Source organism: Centruroides sculpturatus, unplaced genomic scaffold (assembly GCF_000671375.1).
Source record: "Centruroides sculpturatus isolate CEXI.00-Female unplaced genomic scaffold, Cexi_2.0 scaffold498, whole genome shotgun sequence".
Classification (NCBI taxonomy): Eukaryota; Metazoa; Arthropoda; class Arachnida; order Scorpiones; family Buthidae; genus Centruroides; species Centruroides sculpturatus.
In genome coordinates this window covers 144407-165416 of record NW_019384650.1, presented here as the reverse complement: position 1 = coordinate 165416, position 21010 = coordinate 144407, and the positions used below count along the sequence as shown (strand labels likewise).

The window sequence follows — 21010 nt, the reverse complement described above, 5'->3', positions numbered from 1 at the left end:
TATATATATAATTATAATAAAGTTAAATAAATTAAGTTAATATATAATTATATATACAGTACCTAATTTATATATAATTATATATACAGACGAAACTAAACTCAATTTACCTGCCTAAATGTCCGTAGCATGGCGCTATGGATGGCGGGAAAGTAGTTCAGCTGCCCGATGACGTTTTACGTAATTATAGGAGTTTTTTACTGTTTTTTATGGATACTGTCGCAATTTTTTTGCAGTTTTATAGGAATCGTAATTATAGGAACCGTAATTATAGGGGATCTACTGTATACTGTAATATAGTATGAAAAAAGATTAAAATTGAGTAGTAGAAAAGTTAAGTAAAAAATTGATACATACTCTTTATATTTAATTACCATAAAAATAAACTTGCTGAAATTTCATTAATCTCATTATATTGGTTTAAATTTAATGACATTTAAATCATTGGTATTGTATATTATCAATGGTTTTATATCAAGAATCTGCTAGCACAAATGTTTTTCTATATTAATTTTGTTTAATGAAATTCTCTGAAGTTTGCTTTCATGAAATTATTGATATTGCAAAAATTACTTTAATAGATTGTCTATTTTTAATGTTTACATGAGTAATTAATAAACTAAAGGAACAAAATTAAGTTTGTCTTAAGGATGACAATCATTATTGTAGTTAAATTTTAAAATCTTTATAAACAGAATATAAAATTTTTTGTTAAAAAAATTTATAGACTTAATATTTTTTCTCTTCTTTAGGAGAAGCTGAAGCCAAACCTCAGTTTACAAATTACACAACTACTAGTTCTTCAGATATGTGGGATGATGATGCTGACAATTTTATTGATACAAAGCAAAAACCACAAGTGGCAGATGGTTGGGATTCTGAACCAAATAATCAGTATGATTCATATAAACAGAACGTAGGAAATTCCAATGAATGGGATGAATCACCCGCATTTTTAAATGGTAATAATGAAGATTATGATCAAATACGAGGTGGTGGTGTAGGAAAATCGAATAAAGGTAAATTTTCCTATTACAATATTTCGTGTTATTAGTTGTCGGTCTTTACATACGAATTTTTAACCCTCCAAACTGAGAAATTTAATGTTTTAAATGAAGTTTTTTAGCAGTAGCAGTTCAATTTTATTAGCTAGTAGAATGGTTTAATTTGAGGTAAATATGAGAGAATATAATTTCTGTATTCACTAGACTGATCTAAATATTAAGAATATAGTTTGAAATTTTTCAGAATCTTTCAATTAAAAATAAAATGTTGTTAATATTATTTAAACTAATTAAATATAAATTGCCTAAATTATTTGCATTAAGTAAATAATCAGTTACAAGGAATAGAAAGTTACTGCTAATTTTACATTTGAATTTAGTAATTTATAAAGATTTAATTTAATATAGATCATTTTATTATTCATTAATTACAATAAGTTTTTTAAAAAGAGACAAATCAATAGAATGTAATAGGTTGAAGGATGTGTGTGTTGATTTGCATACATTTGGAAAGTAATTAATTATCCTGCATAAAATTTAATTTTTATAGTAACATTAGTGATGTATTCTAGTATGTTTTGTATTCCTGAAATACTAGTGTATACTACTGGAAGTATTAAAATACTAAGATTTTTCACTAGAAGTAAAATATCAAGATGTTTGCTGAAAAGTCATCTAATGTTATGAGTGTAATAGAATATCGATTTTTGTAATATATTGATAATGTGATAGTATCTAATGCTTGCATGTGTGTACACTTAGTCACTTAATGAATTTTACCATAAATTTTATTTGTAGATACAATAATGAAATTAAAAATTCTTCCATTCAATTTGATTTTGTATAATTAGCTAATGAATGAATATTATGAAATTAAAAAAAAATTGTTACTTAGTTTGTTGAATTTGACAGGTTTACATTATGAAGTATTATACCATACAATAAACAAATCAGGCATTGTATTTTTCATAAAAATTGTTTATTTTTAAAAATATGTTAGATCAAGTAATGCTTGAATTTTTAAGAAATGCATACATAAATACGTAAAAAATAAAAATTATTATTATATTGATAGAATGGTGAATTTTATCAAATGCTTGCATTAAATTTTTAAAGTCTGAAGAAAACAATATACAGTGAATATAATTTTAAAATAAAATTTAAATATATTGAGTTTTTCTTACAGTAAACCTGTGAGAGCAATGACTAGACAAATGTTCATCTTTTGTTAGTTTTTAAGTACAGTAATACCCCAAACTTATGTGATAGGTGGGANAAACTATGGTAGCACATTGCTGTTATGATTAAAGGATTGTATCATTGCCTATCGAGGATGTTGGCGTTGCTGTCAATATGTTCTGTTAAATAACTAATTGATTCCTAATGCATTGATTGAAACTGTTTTGATCCCCTTTTTTCGCGTGCTGAATTAGCTTATTTCGAAGGAATATAAAATGGAGAATATTCAAATTACAGATGATCAATTGTGTAACAAATACTGTAACAAATTTATTTTATATAAATTCTAGATTAGAAAGATATAAAGAATTTTTTCCATATAAATTATTTTTATAAATTTCCATATAAATTATTATTATATTGATAGAATGGTGAATTTTATCAAATGCTTGCATTAAATTTTTAAAGTCTGAAGAAAACAATATACAGTGAATATAATTTTAAAATAAAATTTAAATATATTGAGTTTTTCTTACAGTAAACCTGTGAGAGCAATGACTAGACAAATGTTCATCTTTTGTTAGTTTTTAAGTACAGTAATACCCCAAACTTATGTGATAGGTGGGACCGAGCAATAACCACGTATGTCAAATTTGCGTAAGTCGGGGTATAATTTTGCATATAAATACAAATAAATAATTTTTAATTGGGGCCAGAGACTAAAGAAAACAATAATTTAGAAAAAAATGTTTAATAAAATCTTATATAATACATTTGTATAATATAGTTTGTTATAAATATGTATTATATAAGATTTACACATTCACATTCACTTTTCACATTTACTTGATTATTACACCATAATTTTAACATTGTTTCCATCTCAGCGACAATACTGTGATGTTTACGAACGATGCTTGAATTTAAAGATTGAGCGTTTTTTGCAGCTTCGAGAATTTTTTCTATACCTTTTATAATTGTTCCGACTGTCAATTCCAGTAGATCAAACTTCTTTGCCAATTCACAAATTTTCATTTTTGTATCAAAGTCTTCAATAATGTTAACTTTACATTCCAAAGATAAAGTTTTTCTTTTTTTGTTTGATTCAGAAGAATTAGTTCTACTTTGTTTAGATGACATAGTAATCTCTGAAGTCTCTGTAGATATAACAAACACAGAAACGAATAACACAAAATAAATTGTAGCTATACGTCGATTCCGCGCAACACATCTGAACATGTAAGCCGAACAATAGTGTGGGGGGGGTGAGTAATCAAGAGTTGCATGGCATTCAAACAAAAGACGAATCAACAAGATTTGAAAATTGTGTAACTCCGGGTTCACGTAAGTTGAGGTATTACTGTAATTAAGTATTTTATTCTAAATATTACAATAACGTAATTAAACTGATATTATAATGCAACTTTAAAACTTCATTAATTTTAAAACAATTATTATTTTAAGTAAAATTAATTAATAGCTTAATAATAAAAGAATATATTTATAATTTAAAGTAAATTTAAATTTGTAAGAAATTTAAAGAAAAAGATTAAACTTCAACTTTTTAAGTTTTAAAATGTTTTGCTTTGATTCTTCTGAATGAAATTACAAATTGTATCAAGTTTAAATATTTTACTTAAGAATGCTAATCCTACTTTCAACTCATCAAAAATAATTACAATTATTGATAAATGCTAATTACTTTTATTGTCTTTATTGTTTTGCTTTAAGTATTTTTTTATGTATTTTACAGGTTGTTTTAAATGTGGAGAAGATGGTCATATTAGTAGAGATTGCTCTAAAAATTCTTTTCAGTCTGGTGGGAAAAAAGGTATTTCTATTTAATTCAATTTGATTTTTTAAAATTATGAAATGTATAAAATTGAGAAATTTTTAACTTAATAGCACAATCAAAAAGGGGGAAATTTTCAAAAGGTAAGGGTGATTACCTTTCAAAAGTCGTTCTGCCATAAGCTGCATTTGTTTTTGATGCACAATCTGAATAGCTTGTTTGCATTTTATTTTGTGAAACGAATGTTATGCATAATAATAATCAGTTTGTTTTGATTTGTTTGGTTTTTGCTTAATTTATTCCTGTTTGTCAAGCTTTATGTTGCTAAATAAATATAAGATTATATATATAAAACTTTATAATTTTTATTTAAAACTAAAACTATAAAAAATTAACATGACTTCCCATATTAGCAATTATTATATCAGTAATTTTGTATATCTATGTTAAAATTATTAATAAATGTATATAATTTCACCTCAATCATAAATTAAATAATTAGTTGAAATATAATATAATTAAATGGTATGCTAAAATATATTAAAAATGCTGTCATTTACTAAAATCCATTTTTTTTAGTAAAAAATTCACATTTAAACTGAGTGCACAGAAGAGTGATTAGAAATTAGAACTAATCTGATCTATTAAAAAACATTAGTATTTTTTAAAGTTGTTTGTACATTTTCATATTAATTACTCAATATATATGTATCGTTTTTTTTTCTTTGAAAATTGTAGTGGTTGTTTCAAAATAAGAAGTATGGATGCTTTTATTTAGTCATAGATTTTGATTTTTTTTTTCTTTGGTTGTCATATTTAATGTTTATTAATGGCAAAGCATTTCTTGGATTGGAAACTGTTTAATTTTTTTTAAATTAGTTTAATTAGGTTTTTTTTTTGAAAATGGTCAGGAATGCTAGTATTAGTTTTATTCTTGATTTATAATTTGCCTCAAAGATAAGCAAGTTTTTACTATTTCATAAACTTAAAAACAGATATTTAGAATTCTCATTTCATAAATGTTATCAATAATCAATTCAATCATTAATTTTCTCTTTTTGGATACAAGATTGTCTTCATTTTACATTATCATAAATATTCTTAAGTTGTAAATTGTTATAGTGCAGAAATAGATAAATTAATAATTATTTTGACATCTTAGCTTGACCTTAAATATTGAATAAGAATTTTAATATGTAGTTTCATTAATAATTCTACTGACTCTTCTAATATATTATGAATTTTGATGTGTTAGTTCTGTATATGGTATTATATGTAAAAATTCCTTAAAATAAAACAAAATTTTATTTTAGATTGTTATAAATGTGGAGGAAGTGGTCATATATCTAAAGACTGCACCAGTTCCAATAATAGAAAGAGTTCAGCTTGTTTTAAATGTGGTGAAGAAGGCCACATGTCTAGAGATTGCACTAATTCTGATAGTAGAAAAGGATCTGCTTGCTACAAATGTGGTGAAGAAGGCCACATGTCTAGAGATTGCACTAATTCTGATAGTAGAAAAGGATCTGCTTGCTACAAATGTGGTGAAGAAGGTCACATATCTAGAGATTGCACTAATTCTGATAATAAAAAAGGATCTGGTTGCTTTAAATGTGGGAAAGATGGGCACATGGCAAAAGATTGTACAGAATCAAAACCAGGTGAGGCTTTTTGGAATTTTTCATTTTAGATTAATTTTAAACATTTAATATTTTTATTGACAATTTAAATATATCTGAAACAAACACTTGATTATTTAATTAGCAAAATCTTGTTAAAACTAAGCAAACATTCTAAATTTTTAGAACTAAATTTATCATTCCTGAAAAATAGAACTTTATTTTACTTAGAAAATGAAAGATTTCTCTATCAAAGAATGAATTTCATTGACAGTAATAAAATGTATTGTCTCTGACACTGCATTACTTTAATAACACAAATGATACACATTGAAATTAACAATAGAAAGTTTTGCCCTGGGTTTAACTAGAGCAAAAATTAGGCACCTGTTTAGTAGGTTTGAATGTGTCCTGATAATGGGGAAAGAATGTTTTCAAACTTGGCACTATTAACTTAATAAAGTACTGTAGTTAAAGATAAATTGTTCATTTGGTTTGACATTAACTGCATTAATGTTTGAATGTATAATCACGTACCCCAACCAATTACGGCATGTAGATAAAGAAAACAAACAAAAACGTATGTTTTTTGAACTTCTTCAGAGTTCATCAGGTTTTGTAACGATTCTCCAATGGTTGTTTGTAACAGATTTTAGAATAAAATTCAAACAAATTATTAAAATCATGTCGTGCCTTTGCATAGTTGCCCTGTCAAAACTCAACAAATGGCTAAATTGTGTTGTCAATGAACTCTTGCCAGGCCATTGACAAAACCATTTCCTCTTTATAATTTACTAGCAGACCCCGCCATGCGTTGTTGTGGCTCAAAATGTATCTATTATAAATTTATAACACTTCCCCATGAAGGGAATATCGAAAAATTTCTTATTAGTGTACATTCTGTTGATGTACCCTATTAAAACGCAATCAAAAATGCAAAAACCCGCATCTAAAATAGTATAAATAGAAGCAGAGTTCTTTACGGTAAGCCTTAATCCTGTCCATCTCCCTGGGGGAGATTTCGACATGTATATTATATAAAAACACGTGCGTATTCAAATGCAGCATTGTATCAAAATTTCAAAGGAATCGGTAGGAACAAACAAACATTACATTTTTATTTATATAGATAGATAGATGATGATCCGCTTTAGTTCATTTTCACAGAAAAGCAAACTTAGGGTGCCGTACTCGTAGCGCCATCTGTTGGACATAAAAGCCTTAACCATAGATGATATCCTTTAATTTATATGAATGTTTAACGGAATAATATACAGCCTATGTCCTCCCTGAAGTTCCATTCTAAACATTGGTGAAAGAATTTTTGAAGTTGGATGAGTAGTTTCGGAGATTACCTGCTACATCCAAACTTACATACATACTTACAAACATTACCTCTTTATAATATTAGTATACATGCATGTAGATGTAAGATGAAGAACTTGGAAGTTTTGAAAATGTTTGTTTGAATGTATAGATTGATATTTACTTTTGCTTTATAAACATTTTTGATTACTTGAATTTCACTATACTTAATTGTAAAAGTTACAGGTAACAATGAACTTAATCAATAATTTAACAGAAAAAATATATTGATGTGAAATTCGAAGTTAATAAAAGCATTTAATACTTTAAAAGTTTAATAAATTTAAAATAAAAATGCCCTCAACCAAAGGAATTTGACCCTACAAAAACGAAATCTAAAGTACATGCGAGAATTATAACTCTTTTTGTTTTAATATAAACATTCTCACGATCAAACCGTATATAGTTTACAGTTATCGGCGAAATTCGTCATATTGTTGTCATTCTAACACCACCTTTAACCCCACACCTGCTAAAACAATTGATCACCTGACGAATTTTCCCACCAAAAAGGTATAAAAGCCATCCTCCTTCCCCCTCTCCGGGGAGTCGCTGATCAAGAAGTCGCCATCGCACTATTAAGATAGAGTTTCGCTTTCCTCTAATCGGCCGCACCACATATTAGAAGACCTTCGATCCCAACCCTCAACTTGGATTCCGCCTTTCAGAAATTAAAGACCCTCGATATCATCGCAAGAGGTATGAACGCTTTATTGTAAGCTCTCTCTCTCACACGTGAATGGGACTTAGTGTGTTAGAACGTTTGTTTTATTATTTGTCTGTAATAAATTGTTAGTTTAGAAAAATGGTGTCTTTATTCGACTATGCCAACGCCTTATCGTCGGCCCCGTAACTCTCCTCCACTCGCGTAACGCGTAACCGAACGTTACTACCATCCCTGACAAGAAAGAAAGTGACCGGAAGGAGAGGACTCCTCTTCCCTCCCGGTGGCTCACATATTGGTGTCACAGAAGTGGGGTTTGAATCTAGAAATCCCTAGAAACCTCACATATATTTCTTGAGACTATACATACAATATGAATCAATTTCTTTTGGTCTCTTCACATGCTATTGAGTTATGCCAAGTGTTGATAATAATCAACACTTGGCATAACTCATTCATTTATTTCAGTTTTTGTCGAGACGTGTTCTTACACACGTTTCGGGCTTCGTTTTGCCCCTCCTCAGTCAACTAGAAACACACAAAACCAACCTTATACACATTATGACCCGACATATGAATTTAAAAATCTTAAAAAATTTTTTATATTTTACAAGTAACATACCTTTTAAAACCCTTTTAAAATCAAAAATTCCATCCTTTGACGTATTTCTACAAGCGGGAATCATACACTATACTTTACTAGACTTTGAAAGTTATTCACAGAAGATTCCTTGAAATATCGAGAAAAGACCATAACGGACATGTAGCATAGGCCTTCTTTTATTTTTATATAATGTTATTAACAGTTCTTACGTAAACAACACAGCTAAACTTCACAGCGTTTAATGGTAGTATTCTTTTATGGTGATTTGCATAATAATGTATCCTTCCAAAAATTTTTTTCTTTCCTTCTAAAAATCTTCAAAAGAACCCAGTTTTTAATTAAACTTAAACATTAACTTAAATATTAGCTGTATATTGAATTTATCCTTACATAATTATTCACAGAAAATTTCCGGAAATATCGAGGAGAACTTCCAATGGGCATGAAGCACAGTTCTTTAATATTTACACTAATTCGTATACATTTTATACTATTAAACTTACTTTTTATCAATCTTTCTATCCTTATTTGTTGTTAATAATTCTTACCTAAGTTGCTATACTTCATTTTTTAATTTTTATTCTTTCATCTCTTAGCATCTAATGGCGTTTTCTTTGTATGATGATTTACATAACCATGCGTTCTTATTTAAAATTTATTTCAAGTAAGACTTTTAGCTATCTTTCAGATTTCCTCTAAAGAACACTTCAAAAATCCTCAAAATTTTTAATATTTTTTTTTTTAAAAACCTTTTTCTTAAATTTTTTCCTTTTTCAAAAATTTCTTACAGTATTTTTAGCCAGTTCTCGTTGATCTTTAAACTTAAGTTTTTTATTTATACAATGTTTATTTTTTAAAATTTCTATACTCTATTTCTATACTCTAAAAAAATTTCTATCAAGTTTAATTTAATATAATTTCAAAAATATTTTAATAAATTTGTTAAAAATCTCCCCCTAACTCTAGATTTTTACAAAAAAAATCTTGATTTTAATTTTGCCCAATTAAATGTACTTAGTTTACTAATGAGAAATTATCAATAATTCAGATTAAATTTTAATAGAACTTACTGAAGATAGGTGTCACTTTTTTCCAGTCCCATCATTTTGGGTGAAAAGTTAGCAAGGTTTGACTATTTTCTAATGTTTGATTAGTTTTCTTTAAATAATAATAAATTATAAGTACCTATTCAAAAATGACAAATCTAAATATTGCACTAAAATACAAACATATCCAAAAAATGTTTTTTTACATAAACTTGCTAATCAAATAATACAAGAATTTGAAAGTGTCAGCCAAGTTTGACTGAAAGATACATTGAATTGAATATGAATTTCAGGCATGATAGTTCCATTATATTTATGATGCTTCAGTTTCTTTAGATATTTGTATTTTTTTTTATTAACTATATTTATTTTTAAGGTACAACACAAAGAGAAGCTCCTTACATTCCACCTGACCCTATAGAAGATGAATCAAAGTTATTTGATAGTGTACCTACAGGGATTAATTTCTCCAAGTATGATAAAATTCCAGTTGAAGTTACTGGACAGGGTGCTCCTCCACCTTTAACTCATTTTGAAGATGCAAACTTTCTACCTACACTGTCTAAAAACATTCAAAAATTAAATTACACCAAACCAACTCCTGTACAGAAATATGCAATCCCTATAATTCTTGCTAAACGTGACTTGATGGCTTGTGCACAAACTGGATCTGGAAAAACAGTAAGTGAATATTAAGTTTCTTTTTGTAAATATTTTTAAATTAAGAAATGGAAGTTTTATAACAGATGCCACTAATAAGCCATTAAACTATCATTTTTTTAGTATATTTAATTTGTAATCTATCTTTTATGCTTCAAAACTTCTACTTTCAAATCAGTTTTTTAATTTATCAGCCAGACATTATTTTTAATTATTCACAACATAAAATTTTTTATCTTTTAATCTGATAAAATACTTCTAAGATTTTGTACTTATATATTTAATATATCTAATAGTATGTTTAAGATTTTTCAAATTAAATAATAGAAATTAATATTCTAAGAAATTTCATGACTAAGGGTTTCTAATTCTTATTATTGAAATAATTCTTGATAATTTATAATTTTTTAAATGGTATCTTAAATTGTTTATAAAAGTTGATGTTTATTTATTTGAATTACATTCAATTTAAATTACTAAATAATTTCAGGCTGCATTTCTTTTACCTATCATCCAAACTATGTTTGAATCTAATGACCTTCCAAATCCTAATAATTTAACAACACAAGAACCTTGGGCTGTTATTATATCTCCTACCCGAGAATTAGCAATTCAAATTTATAATGAAGCAAGAAAATTTTCATTTGGAAGCATTCTGAAGGTAGAACTTATCTACGGAGGAACATCTGTTGGACATCAGTCATCTAGACTAAGACGAGGTTGTCATATTTTAGTAGCAACACCTGGACGCCTTTTAGATTTTATAGACAAAGATAAGGTAAGTATCTTACAACATACACACACTTGGATTATTAACATAATCCTGCAAAAGTTTTTAACATTAATGATCTTAGTTTTTATACATATAACAATGAAACTCTGAATGGATTTAGTTTAAAACTTAATCTCCTCCAACAGTTATGCAGTATTGAAACTTTTTTCCAGTAACAACTATATATATAATTTTTGTGTTTAAGTTGCGTGTTTCAAAATTACATCAGAAATTAAATTATCTTTTATTTCTGTATTTTATCATTTTTTCTAAAATGTGAAACACTTGTGGATTGCACATTTTGTTTATTTTATTGTAATTTGATCCATTAAAGCAATATAATAAACATTAAAATTTCACTTTGCTGTAAATTATCTCAGGTTTCAGATATTGACAAAATTTGTTTGTAATTAGAGAAGGATATGTTGTCTTTCAAGTTCAGAGTAGTAAAGCTTTATTACTTTAAAGAGAGATTAGCAGTGGTCACTGCTAACCCCCACTCCGAATGTAAACAAGCCAGTGTTTTACTACCTTGTAAATAAGTTTCCATTCCACTGGGTCAAAGGACAAAGCTTTTGTTTTGTTATTTAGAAGACTGTTTTAACATGTAATAGCCAGTTTTGTTAGAACTGATCTTAATTTTCATTCTTTCTATGCCATTCTGTGTTATCAAAAATAGATTAGCTTAATTAAAAAATTAATATTGCTCAAAATATCACAAGATATCATTTATGAGAATTTTATCAAACGAATTTGTCATTATGCCTTAACACTGTTACAAGATAAATGTGTTACAATTTTAAGTTTGTATTATCAAAATTTTTTTGCTTAATTGTGTGATAGCAACAATGTGAAGCTTAGTGTGTCATATTGTCACATGCAGCACAGTGTTGCCATTTAAAGTTAATTGAAACTTGTTTTTGTTGTGCAATGAAGAAATAACAGAGAAAATAAAAAATACTTTGTAAGAGTAAATTTATTTTAAATTGCTGTTGTATTGCATCTCACTTGTTAAAAAAGTGACAGTTGCTAGCATGAATGACCTATATTTCCTGTTGTGTGGCAGCTCTCAAACTCCAACATTTTACCCCCCTCTAAGTATTTAGTAGTAAAAATATTAACTGTCATCCAGGTTGAAAAGTTGAGAAAGTAGAACTTTTCAATTTTTTTACAAAATTTTAGATATAAGAAATGTTGAAAATGTGCTGTGGCATTTGAATGTCACAACACATTTTCAACATTTCTGAGATGCCATGTGATATACAAAGAGTTATTATTTTACAAATCAATTATATTAAAAATGTGTTCTTATTTCTGTTGGAAAAGGTAACCTCATTTAAGCATGATGCTTTTTTTTAGAATAAACAACTCAGAGCAGTTCAATAAAAATATTTTAGGAATTTCACATTATTTGCTTCAGTTTTATATAACAGTTTTATATTCTTCATTTAATCAAGAAAAAAAAATTGAAAAAATATAGTTTTCATTCCATTGTTATTGCAGTAGGCATATTAGTGCACTAGTATTTCACTTTCAACTTTTTTTCTGTCTTGGCAGTAAAAAAAATATTAATGAAAAGACGGTAGAAAAAAAATTTTTGTTTTAAAATTCAATATGTGGTGATGATTTATAAAAAGTGGGTAATGCCAAATATGTTTTTAAATTAACTAGGATTTCAATCAACATATTCTTACAACTATGATTTTGTGGTTCTGAATTAATTTTGAAAATTACAATTTTCCAGCAAAACATTCAATTAGTTATAACAATATACAAATAGTATTTATAATTTTTATAATGTCAATTAAATTTGATTTAATAAGTTTACACTATATAAAACTACTAATTTAATGGAGAATACTGCATTGAAGTAGTCTTGGAATAGTTATAAATCACAAGTAAAATGACAAAGCCATTTTTGGGACGAGACTTGTGTCTCGGACAGCGTGAGCAATGAATACGCAAATCTCACACTCGTGCCTGCTTGTAGAAACAGTCTCAGCATTTCATATTTTCTTTTGACCCAGTTCTCGGACCCCTGATTACCTACAAATCTGGCTTATTTTATGTGCACATGATTTGGGCACCAAATACTCTGCCAAATTGCAACTCCTGACATGTACTCCTTCATACCTCTAACGTATGCAGATGTTGATAGAAGTGCGATTTTAGAGACTCGTCAATAATGGTTTGAATTGTTAGTATGTGATTACAATATTTTTAAGAAATTGTGGATAGTAAATATATTAAATAATTTTTTTAATGGAATGCTCCAGAGTATCAAGACTTTGCTAGATTATATCAGATTACATTATAAAATTTTAAACCCAAAGATATTGTTTTTAAGGGAAAAATTGCATGTTAGATGAATTTATAATTTTAAAGCTATGAATATTTTTGAATTATTAGGTTTTGTTCTGATAATGAATTGTGCTTGCAATTCCATGAAATTTTCTTCATTAACAGAAAATGTTTAATGTTACCAGTGATGTCATTTTTCAGTATCAAATTGCACTCAGTATGAACTAATTTTTATGCCTTGCGCACTTAAAAGTTTATAGTTACTGCACATGATTTTTATATTTTGAATAGTTATTTTGCTCTATTTTTATTTGCTTTTCTTACTGGGATATGTTTTCTATACTGAAAAGATTTGTTAAGCTTAGTTCACACTAACATTTGTAAGCAAAAGTGAAATGCAAAAAGCAATTTAAATGTAATTTGGTTATCCAAATTAGTTGTGTGGTGAGATTTCTAGGTTAGTAAATCGTTAGTTTTTAAATTTAATAACTTGTCGTATTTATCTTACAAAGAAACTTAATTTAAAATTGAGATTTAGTAAAATTAATATTTAAAAAATTTTTTTATATTATTAAAATATTTAACATATATTGCTTAATATAATTTTTAAAATTTGTTTAAATGTTAATTTTGAATTACAGGTGTCATTCTCACAGTTACGATATCTGATATTAGATGAAGCAGATAGAATGTTGGATTTAGGATTTATCCCCGAAATAAGAAGAATGGTACAAAATCCTTCCATGCCGCCAAAAGGCCAACGTCAGACTTTGATGTTTAGTGCTACATTTCCACCACCCATACAGAGATTAGCTTCAGAATTTCTTGACAATTATTTGTTTTTAACTGTTGGAATTGTTGGAAGTGCGAATAGTGATGTGGAACAAACATTTTACCAAGTTTCACAGTATGATAAAAGACAAAAGTTAACTGAAATTTTAAGTACAACAGGTAAATATTTTTAATAAAAATTTATATAGATTAATTAGTCGGTAATCACTACAGATTTTCCTTCATTTCTGCAGAAGCGGTGTGTTAATTGGGGACTTTTAATTTATACACTGTAATAACATGTAAGTGGAAACAAGATGTGTAGGTATTGATACTTTATCCACATAAAATCACTATTATTTACATTTTTCACCGAATGCTCTCTTTCTGGTGTTTAAAAACAAAACTATTCTATCTGGGTTGTTTGATTCATTCTTGTGTATTATCAGCAGTGAAGATAAAAAGTGATAGAAAAAGCAATGTTTACTGTTGGTTCCAAATTGCAATTTCAAAGCTTTACAAGAGCCTGATATAAGTTTTCGTCTATTCTCACACGAAAAACGGGAAAAACAGATGATTATTTGGAAATTGATTGGTTATATTTGAGCTCTGAATTCTGAAAGAGTGGATTAGACTGTTAAGAATTGGCAGTTTACCGATTGTCCAGCTTTACACGAACAAGTTACACTGTCAATTTTAAAACATTTTGTTAAAGTTTAAAATACCAGTAATTTTGTGTAGGACACAGGGCCGGATTTAAGCATTTCGAAGCTTTAAACTGAACTCTGTAAGGCCCCTTGCCAACTCTTCACAATTTTAGAAGTCAATCATAAAAAGAAAAGAATTAAATCAGACTATGACTCTGATTTAATACGGATATTGGAAGAAAAAGACGTGAGGTTTNTGTGGTGAAGAAGGCCACATGTCTAGAGATTGCACTAATTCTGATAGTAGAAAAGGATCTGCTTGCTACAAATGTGGTGAAGAAGGCCACATGTCTAGAGATTGCACTAATTCTGATAGTAGAAAAGGATCTGCTTGCTACAAATGTGGTGAAGAAGGTCACATATCTAGAGATTGCACTAATTCTGATAATAAAAAAGTATCTGGTTGCTTTAAATGTGGGAAAGATGGGCACATGGCAAAAGATTGTACAGAATCAAAACCAGGTGAGGCTTTTTGGAATTTTTCATTTTAGATTAATTTTAAACATTTAATATTTTTATTGACAATTTAAATATATCTGAAACAAACACTTGATTATTTAATTAGCAAAATCTTGTTAAAACTAAGCAAACATTCTAAATTTTTAGAACTAAATTTATCATTCCTGAAAAATAGAACTTTATTTTACTTAGAAAATGAAAGATTTCTCTATCAAAGAATGAATTTCATTGACAGTAATAAAATGTATTGTCTCTGACACTGCATTACTTTAATAACACAAATGATACACATTGAAATTAACAATAGAAAGTTTTGCCCTGGGTTTAACTAGAGCAAAAATTAGGCACCTGTTTAGTAGGTTTGAATGTGTCCTGATAATGGGGAAAGAATGTTTTCAAACTTGGCACTATTAACTTAATAAAGTACTGTAGTTAAAGATAAATTGTTCATTTGGTTTGACATTAACTGCATTAATGTTTGAATGTATAATCACGTACCCCAACCAATTACGGCATGTAGATAAAGAAAACAAACAAAAACGTATGTTTTTTGAACTTCTTCAGAGTTCATCAGGTTTTGTAACGATTCTCCAATGGTTGTTTGTAACAGATTTTAGAATAAAATTCAAACAAATTATTAAAATCATGTCGTGCCTTTGCATAGTTGCCCTGTCAAAACTCAACAAATGGCTAAATTGTGTTGTCAATGAACTCTTGCCAGGCCATTGACAAAACCATTTCCTCTTTATAATTTACTAGCAGACCCCGCCATGCGTTGTTGTGGCTCAAAATGTATCTATTATAAATTTATAACACTTCCCCATGAAGGGAATATCGAAAAATTTCTTATTAGTGTACATTCTGTTGATGTACCCTATTAAAACGCAATCAAAAATGCAAAAACCCGCATCTAAAATAGTATAAATAGAAGCAGAGTTCTTTACGGTAAGCCTTAATCCTGTCCATCTCCCTGGGGGAGATTTCGACATGTATATTATATAAAAACACGTGCGTATTCAAATGCAGCATTGTATCAAAATTTCAAAGGAATCGGTAGGAACAAACAAACATTACATTTTTATTTATATAGATAGATAGATGATGATCCGCTTTAGTTCATTTTCACAGAAAAGCAAACTTAGGGTGCCGTACTCGTAGCGCCATCTGTTGGACATAAAAGCCTTAACCATAGATGATATCCTTTAATTTATATGAATGTTTAACGGAATAATATACAGCCTATGTCCTCCCTGAAGTTCCATTCTAAACATTGGTGAAAGAATTTTTGAAGTTGGATGAGTAGTTTCGGAGATTACCTGCTACATCCAAACTTACATACATACTTACAAACATTACCTCTTTATAATATTAGTATACATGCATGTAGATGTAAGATGAAGAACTTGGAAGTTTTGAAAATGTTTGTTTGAATGTATAGATTGATATTTACTTTTGCTTTATAAACATTTTTGATTACTTGAATTTCACTATACTTAATTGTAAAAGTTACAGGTAACAATGAACTTAATCAATAATTTAACAGAAAAAATATATATATGTGAAATTCGAAGTTAATAAAAGCATTTAATACTTTAAAAGTTTAATAAATTTAAAATAAAAATGCCCTCAACCAAAAGAAATTGACCCTACAAAAACGAAATCTAAAGTACATGCGAGAATTATAACTCTTTTTGTTTTAATATAAACATTCTCACGATCAAACCGTATATAGTTTACAGTTATCGGCGAAATTCGTCATATTGTTGTCATTCTAACACCACCTTTAACCCCACACCTGCTAAAACAATTGATCACCTGACGAATTTTCCCACCAAAAAGGTATAAAAGCCATCCTCCTTCCCCCTCTCCGGGGAGTCGCTGATCAAGAAGTCGCCATCGCACTATTAAGATAGAGTTTCGCTTTCCTCTAATCGGCCGCACCACATATTAGAAGACCTTCGATCCCAACCCTCAACTTGGATTCCGCCTTTCAGAAATTAAAGACCCTCGATATCATCGCAAGAGGTATGAACGCTTTATTGTAAGCTCTCTCTCTCACACGTGAATGGGACTTAGTGTGTTAGAACGTTTGTTTTATTATTTGTCTGTAATAAATTGTTAGTTTAGAAAAATGGTGTCTTTATTCGACTATGCCAACGCCTTATCGTCGGCCCCGTAACTCTCCTCCACTCGCGTAACGCGTAACCGAACGTTACTACCATCCCTGACAAGAAAGAAAGTGACCGGAAGGAGAGGACTCCTCTTCCCTCCCGGTGGCTCACATATTGGTGTCACAGAAGTGGGGTTTGAATCTAGAAATCCCTAGAAACCTCACATATATTTCTTGAGACTATACATACAATATGAATCAATTTCTTTTGGTCTCTTCACATGCTATTGAGTTATGCCAAGTGTTGATAATAATCAACACTTGGCATAACTCATTCATTTATTTCAGTTTTTGTCGAGACGTGTTCTTACACACGTTTCGGGCTTCGTTTTGCCCCTCCTCAGTCAACTAGAAACACACAAAACCAACCTTATACACATTATGACCCGACATATGAATTTAAAAATCTTAAAAAATTTTTTATATTTTACAAGTAACATACCTTTTAAAACCCTTTTAAAATCAAAAATTCCATCCTTTGACGTATTTCTACAAGCGGGAATCATACACTATACTTTACTAGACTTTGAAAGTTATTCACAGAAGATTCCTTGAAATATCGAGAAAAGACCATAACGGACATGTAGCATAGGCCTTCTTTTATTTTTATATAATGTTATTAACAGTTCTTACGTAAACAACACAGCTAAACTTCACAGCGTTTAATGGTAGTATTCTTTTATGGTGATTTGCATAATAATGTATCCTTCCAAAAATTTTTTTCTTTCCTTCTAAAAATCTTCAAAAGAACCCAGTTTTTAATTAAACTTAAACATTAACTTAAATATTAGCTGTATATTGAATTTATCCTTACATAATTATTCACAGAAAATTTCCGGAAATATCGAGGAGAACTTCCAATGGGCATGAAGCACAGTTCTTTAATATTTACACTAATTCGTATACATTTTATACTATTAAACTTACTTTTTATCAATCTTTCTATCCTTATTTGTTGTTAATAATTCTTACCTAAGTTGCTATACTTCATTTTTTAATTTTTATTCTTTCATCTCTTAGCATCTAATGGCGTTTTCTTTGTATGATGATTTACATAACCATGCGTTCTTATTTAAAATTTATTTCAAGTAAGACTTTTAGCTATCTTTCAGATTTCCTCTAAAGAACACTTCAAAAATCCTCAAAATTTTTAATATTTTTTTTTTTAAAAACCTTTTTCTTAAATTTTTTCCTTTTTCAAAAATTTCTTACAGTATTTTTAGCCAGTTCTCGTTGATCTTTAAACTTAAGTTTTTTATTTATACAATGTTTATTTTTTAAAATTTCTATACTCTATTTCTATACTCTAAAAAAATTTCTATCAAGTTTAATTTAATATAATTTCAAAAATATTTTAATAAATTTGTTAAAAATCTCCCCCTAACTCTAGATTTTTACAAAAAAATCTTGATTTTAATTTTGCCCAATTAAATGTACTTAGTTTACTAATGAGAAATTATCAATAATTCAGATTAAATTTTAATAGAACTTACTGAAGATAGGTGTCACTTTTTTCCAGTCCCATCATTTTGGGTGAAAAGTTAGCAAGGTTTGACTATTTTCTAATGTTTGATTAGTTTTCTTTAAATAATAATAAATTATAAGTACCTATTCAAAAATGACAAATCTAAATATTGCACTAAAATACAAACATATCCGATCCCAACCCTCAACTTGGATCCCGCCTTTCAGAAATTAAAGACCNCTGACCCTATAGAAGATGAATCAAAGTTATTTGATAGTGTACCTACAGGGATTAATTTCTCCAAGTATGATAAAATTCCAGTTGAAGTTACTGGACAGGGTGCTCCTCCACCTTTAACTCATTTTGAAGATGCAAACTTTCTACCTACACTGTCTAAAAACATTCAAAAATTAAATTACACCAAACCAACTCCTGTACAGAAATATGCAATCCCTATAATTCTTGCTAAACGTGACTTGATGGCTTGTGCACAAACTGGATCTGGAAAAACAGTAAGTGAATATTAAGTTTCTTTTTGTAAATATTTTTAAATTAAGAAATGGAAGTTTTATAACAGATGCCACTAATAAGCCATTAAACTATCATTTTTTTAGTATATTTAATTTGTAATCTATCTTTTATGCTTCAAAACTTCTACTTTCAAATCAGTTTTTTAATTTATCAGCCAGACATTATTTTTAATTATTCACAACATAAAATTTTTTATCTTTTAATCTGATAAAATACTTCTAAGATTTTGTACTTATATATTTAATATATCTAATAGTATGTTTAAGATTTTTCAAATTAAATAATAGAAATTAATATTCTAAGAAATTTCATGACTAAGGGTTTCTAATTCTTATTATTGAAATAATTCTTGATAATTTATAATTTTTTAAATGGTATCTTAAATTGTTTATAAAAGTTGATGTTTATTTATTTGAATTACATTCAATTTAAATTACTAAATAATTTCAGGCTGCATTTCTTTTACCTATCATCCAAACTATGTTTGAATCTAATGACCTTCCAAATCCTAATAATTTAACAACACAAGAACCTTGGGCTGTTATTATATCTCCTACCCGAGAATTAGCAATTCAAATTTATAATGAAGCAAGAAAATTTTCATTTGGAAGCATTCTGAAGGTAGAACTTATCTACGGAGGAACATCTGTTGGACATCAGTCATCTAGACTAAGACGAGGTTGTCATATTTTAGTAGCAACACCTGGACGCCTTTTAGATTTTATAGACAAAGATAAGGTAAGTATCTTACAACATACACACACTTGGATTATTAACATAATCCTGCAAAAGTTTTTAACATTAATGATCTTAGTTTTTATACATATAACAATGAAACTCTGAATGGATTTAGTTTAAAACTTAATCTCCTCCAACAGTTATGCAGTATTGAAACTTTTTTCCAGTAACAACTATATATATAATTTTTGTGTTTAAGTTGCGTGTTTCAAAATTACATCAGAAATTAAATTATCTTTTATTTCTGTATTTTATCATTTTTTCTAAAATGTGAAACACTTGTGGATTGCACATTTTGTTTATTTTATTGTAATTTGATCCATTAAAGCAATATAATAAACATTAAAATTTCACTTTGCTGTAAATTATCTCAGGTTTCAGATATTGACAAAATTTGTTTGTAATTAGAGAAGGATATGTTGTCTTTCAAGTTCAGAGTAGTAAAGCTTTATTACTTTAAAGAGAGATTAGCAGTGGTCACTGCTAACCCCCACTCCGAATGTAAACAAGCCAGTGTTTTACTACCTTGTAAATAAGTTTCCATTCCACTGGGTCAAAGGACAAAGCTTTTGTTTTGTTATTTAGAAGACTGTTTTAACATGTAATAGCCAGTTTTGTTAGAACTGATCTTAATTTTCATTCTTTCTATGCCATTCTGTGTTATCAAAAATAGATTAGCTTAATTAAAAAATTAATATTGCTCAAAATATCACAAGATATCATTTATGAGAATTTTATCAAACGAATTTGTCATTATGCCTTAACACTGTTACAAGATAAATGTGTTACAATTTTAAGTTTGTATTATCAAAATTTTTTTGCTTAATTGTGTGATAGCAACAATGTGAAGCTTAGTGTGTCATATTGTCACATGCAGCACAGTGTTGCCATTTAAAGTTAATTGAAACTTGTTTTTGTTGTGCAATGAAGAAATAACAGAGAAAATAAAAAATACTTTGTAAGAGTAAATTTATTTTAAATTGCTGTTGTATTGCATCTCACTTGTTAAAAAAGTGACAGTTGCTAGCATGAATGACCTATATTTCCTGTTGTGTGGCAGCTCTCAAACTCCAACATTTTACCCCCCTCTAAGTATTTAGTAGTAAAAATATTAACTGTCATCCAGGTTGAAAAGTTGAGAAAGTAGAACTTTTCAATTTTTT

The 21010-nt window shown here is 28.3% G+C and overlaps 1 protein-coding gene across 4 annotated transcripts in view; it reads left to right on the top strand.

The window, feature by feature from the left end:
* LOC111626274 (ATP-dependent RNA helicase vasa-like) overlaps nucleotides 1–21010 on the top strand; it is an 85008-nt gene that overhangs the window by 32580 nt on the left and 31418 nt on the right. For 3 of the 4 annotated variants that reach the window (XM_023369591.1, XM_023369592.1, XM_023369593.1), the window contains 7 exons: nucleotides 753–1019; nucleotides 3937–4014; nucleotides 4089–4118; nucleotides 5289–5636; nucleotides 9650–9697; nucleotides 18834–19090; nucleotides 19560–19847. In XM_023369591.1, the coding sequence (XP_023225359.1) occupies nucleotides 753–1019; nucleotides 3937–4014; nucleotides 4089–4118; nucleotides 5289–5636; nucleotides 9650–9697; nucleotides 18834–19090; nucleotides 19560–19847 (1316 nt within the window). The remainder of the gene's footprint in view (nucleotides 1–752; nucleotides 1020–3936; nucleotides 4015–4088; nucleotides 4119–5288; nucleotides 5637–9649; nucleotides 9698–18833; nucleotides 19091–19559; nucleotides 19848–21010) is intronic. The other variant, XM_023369594.1, reaches the window with a different exon arrangement.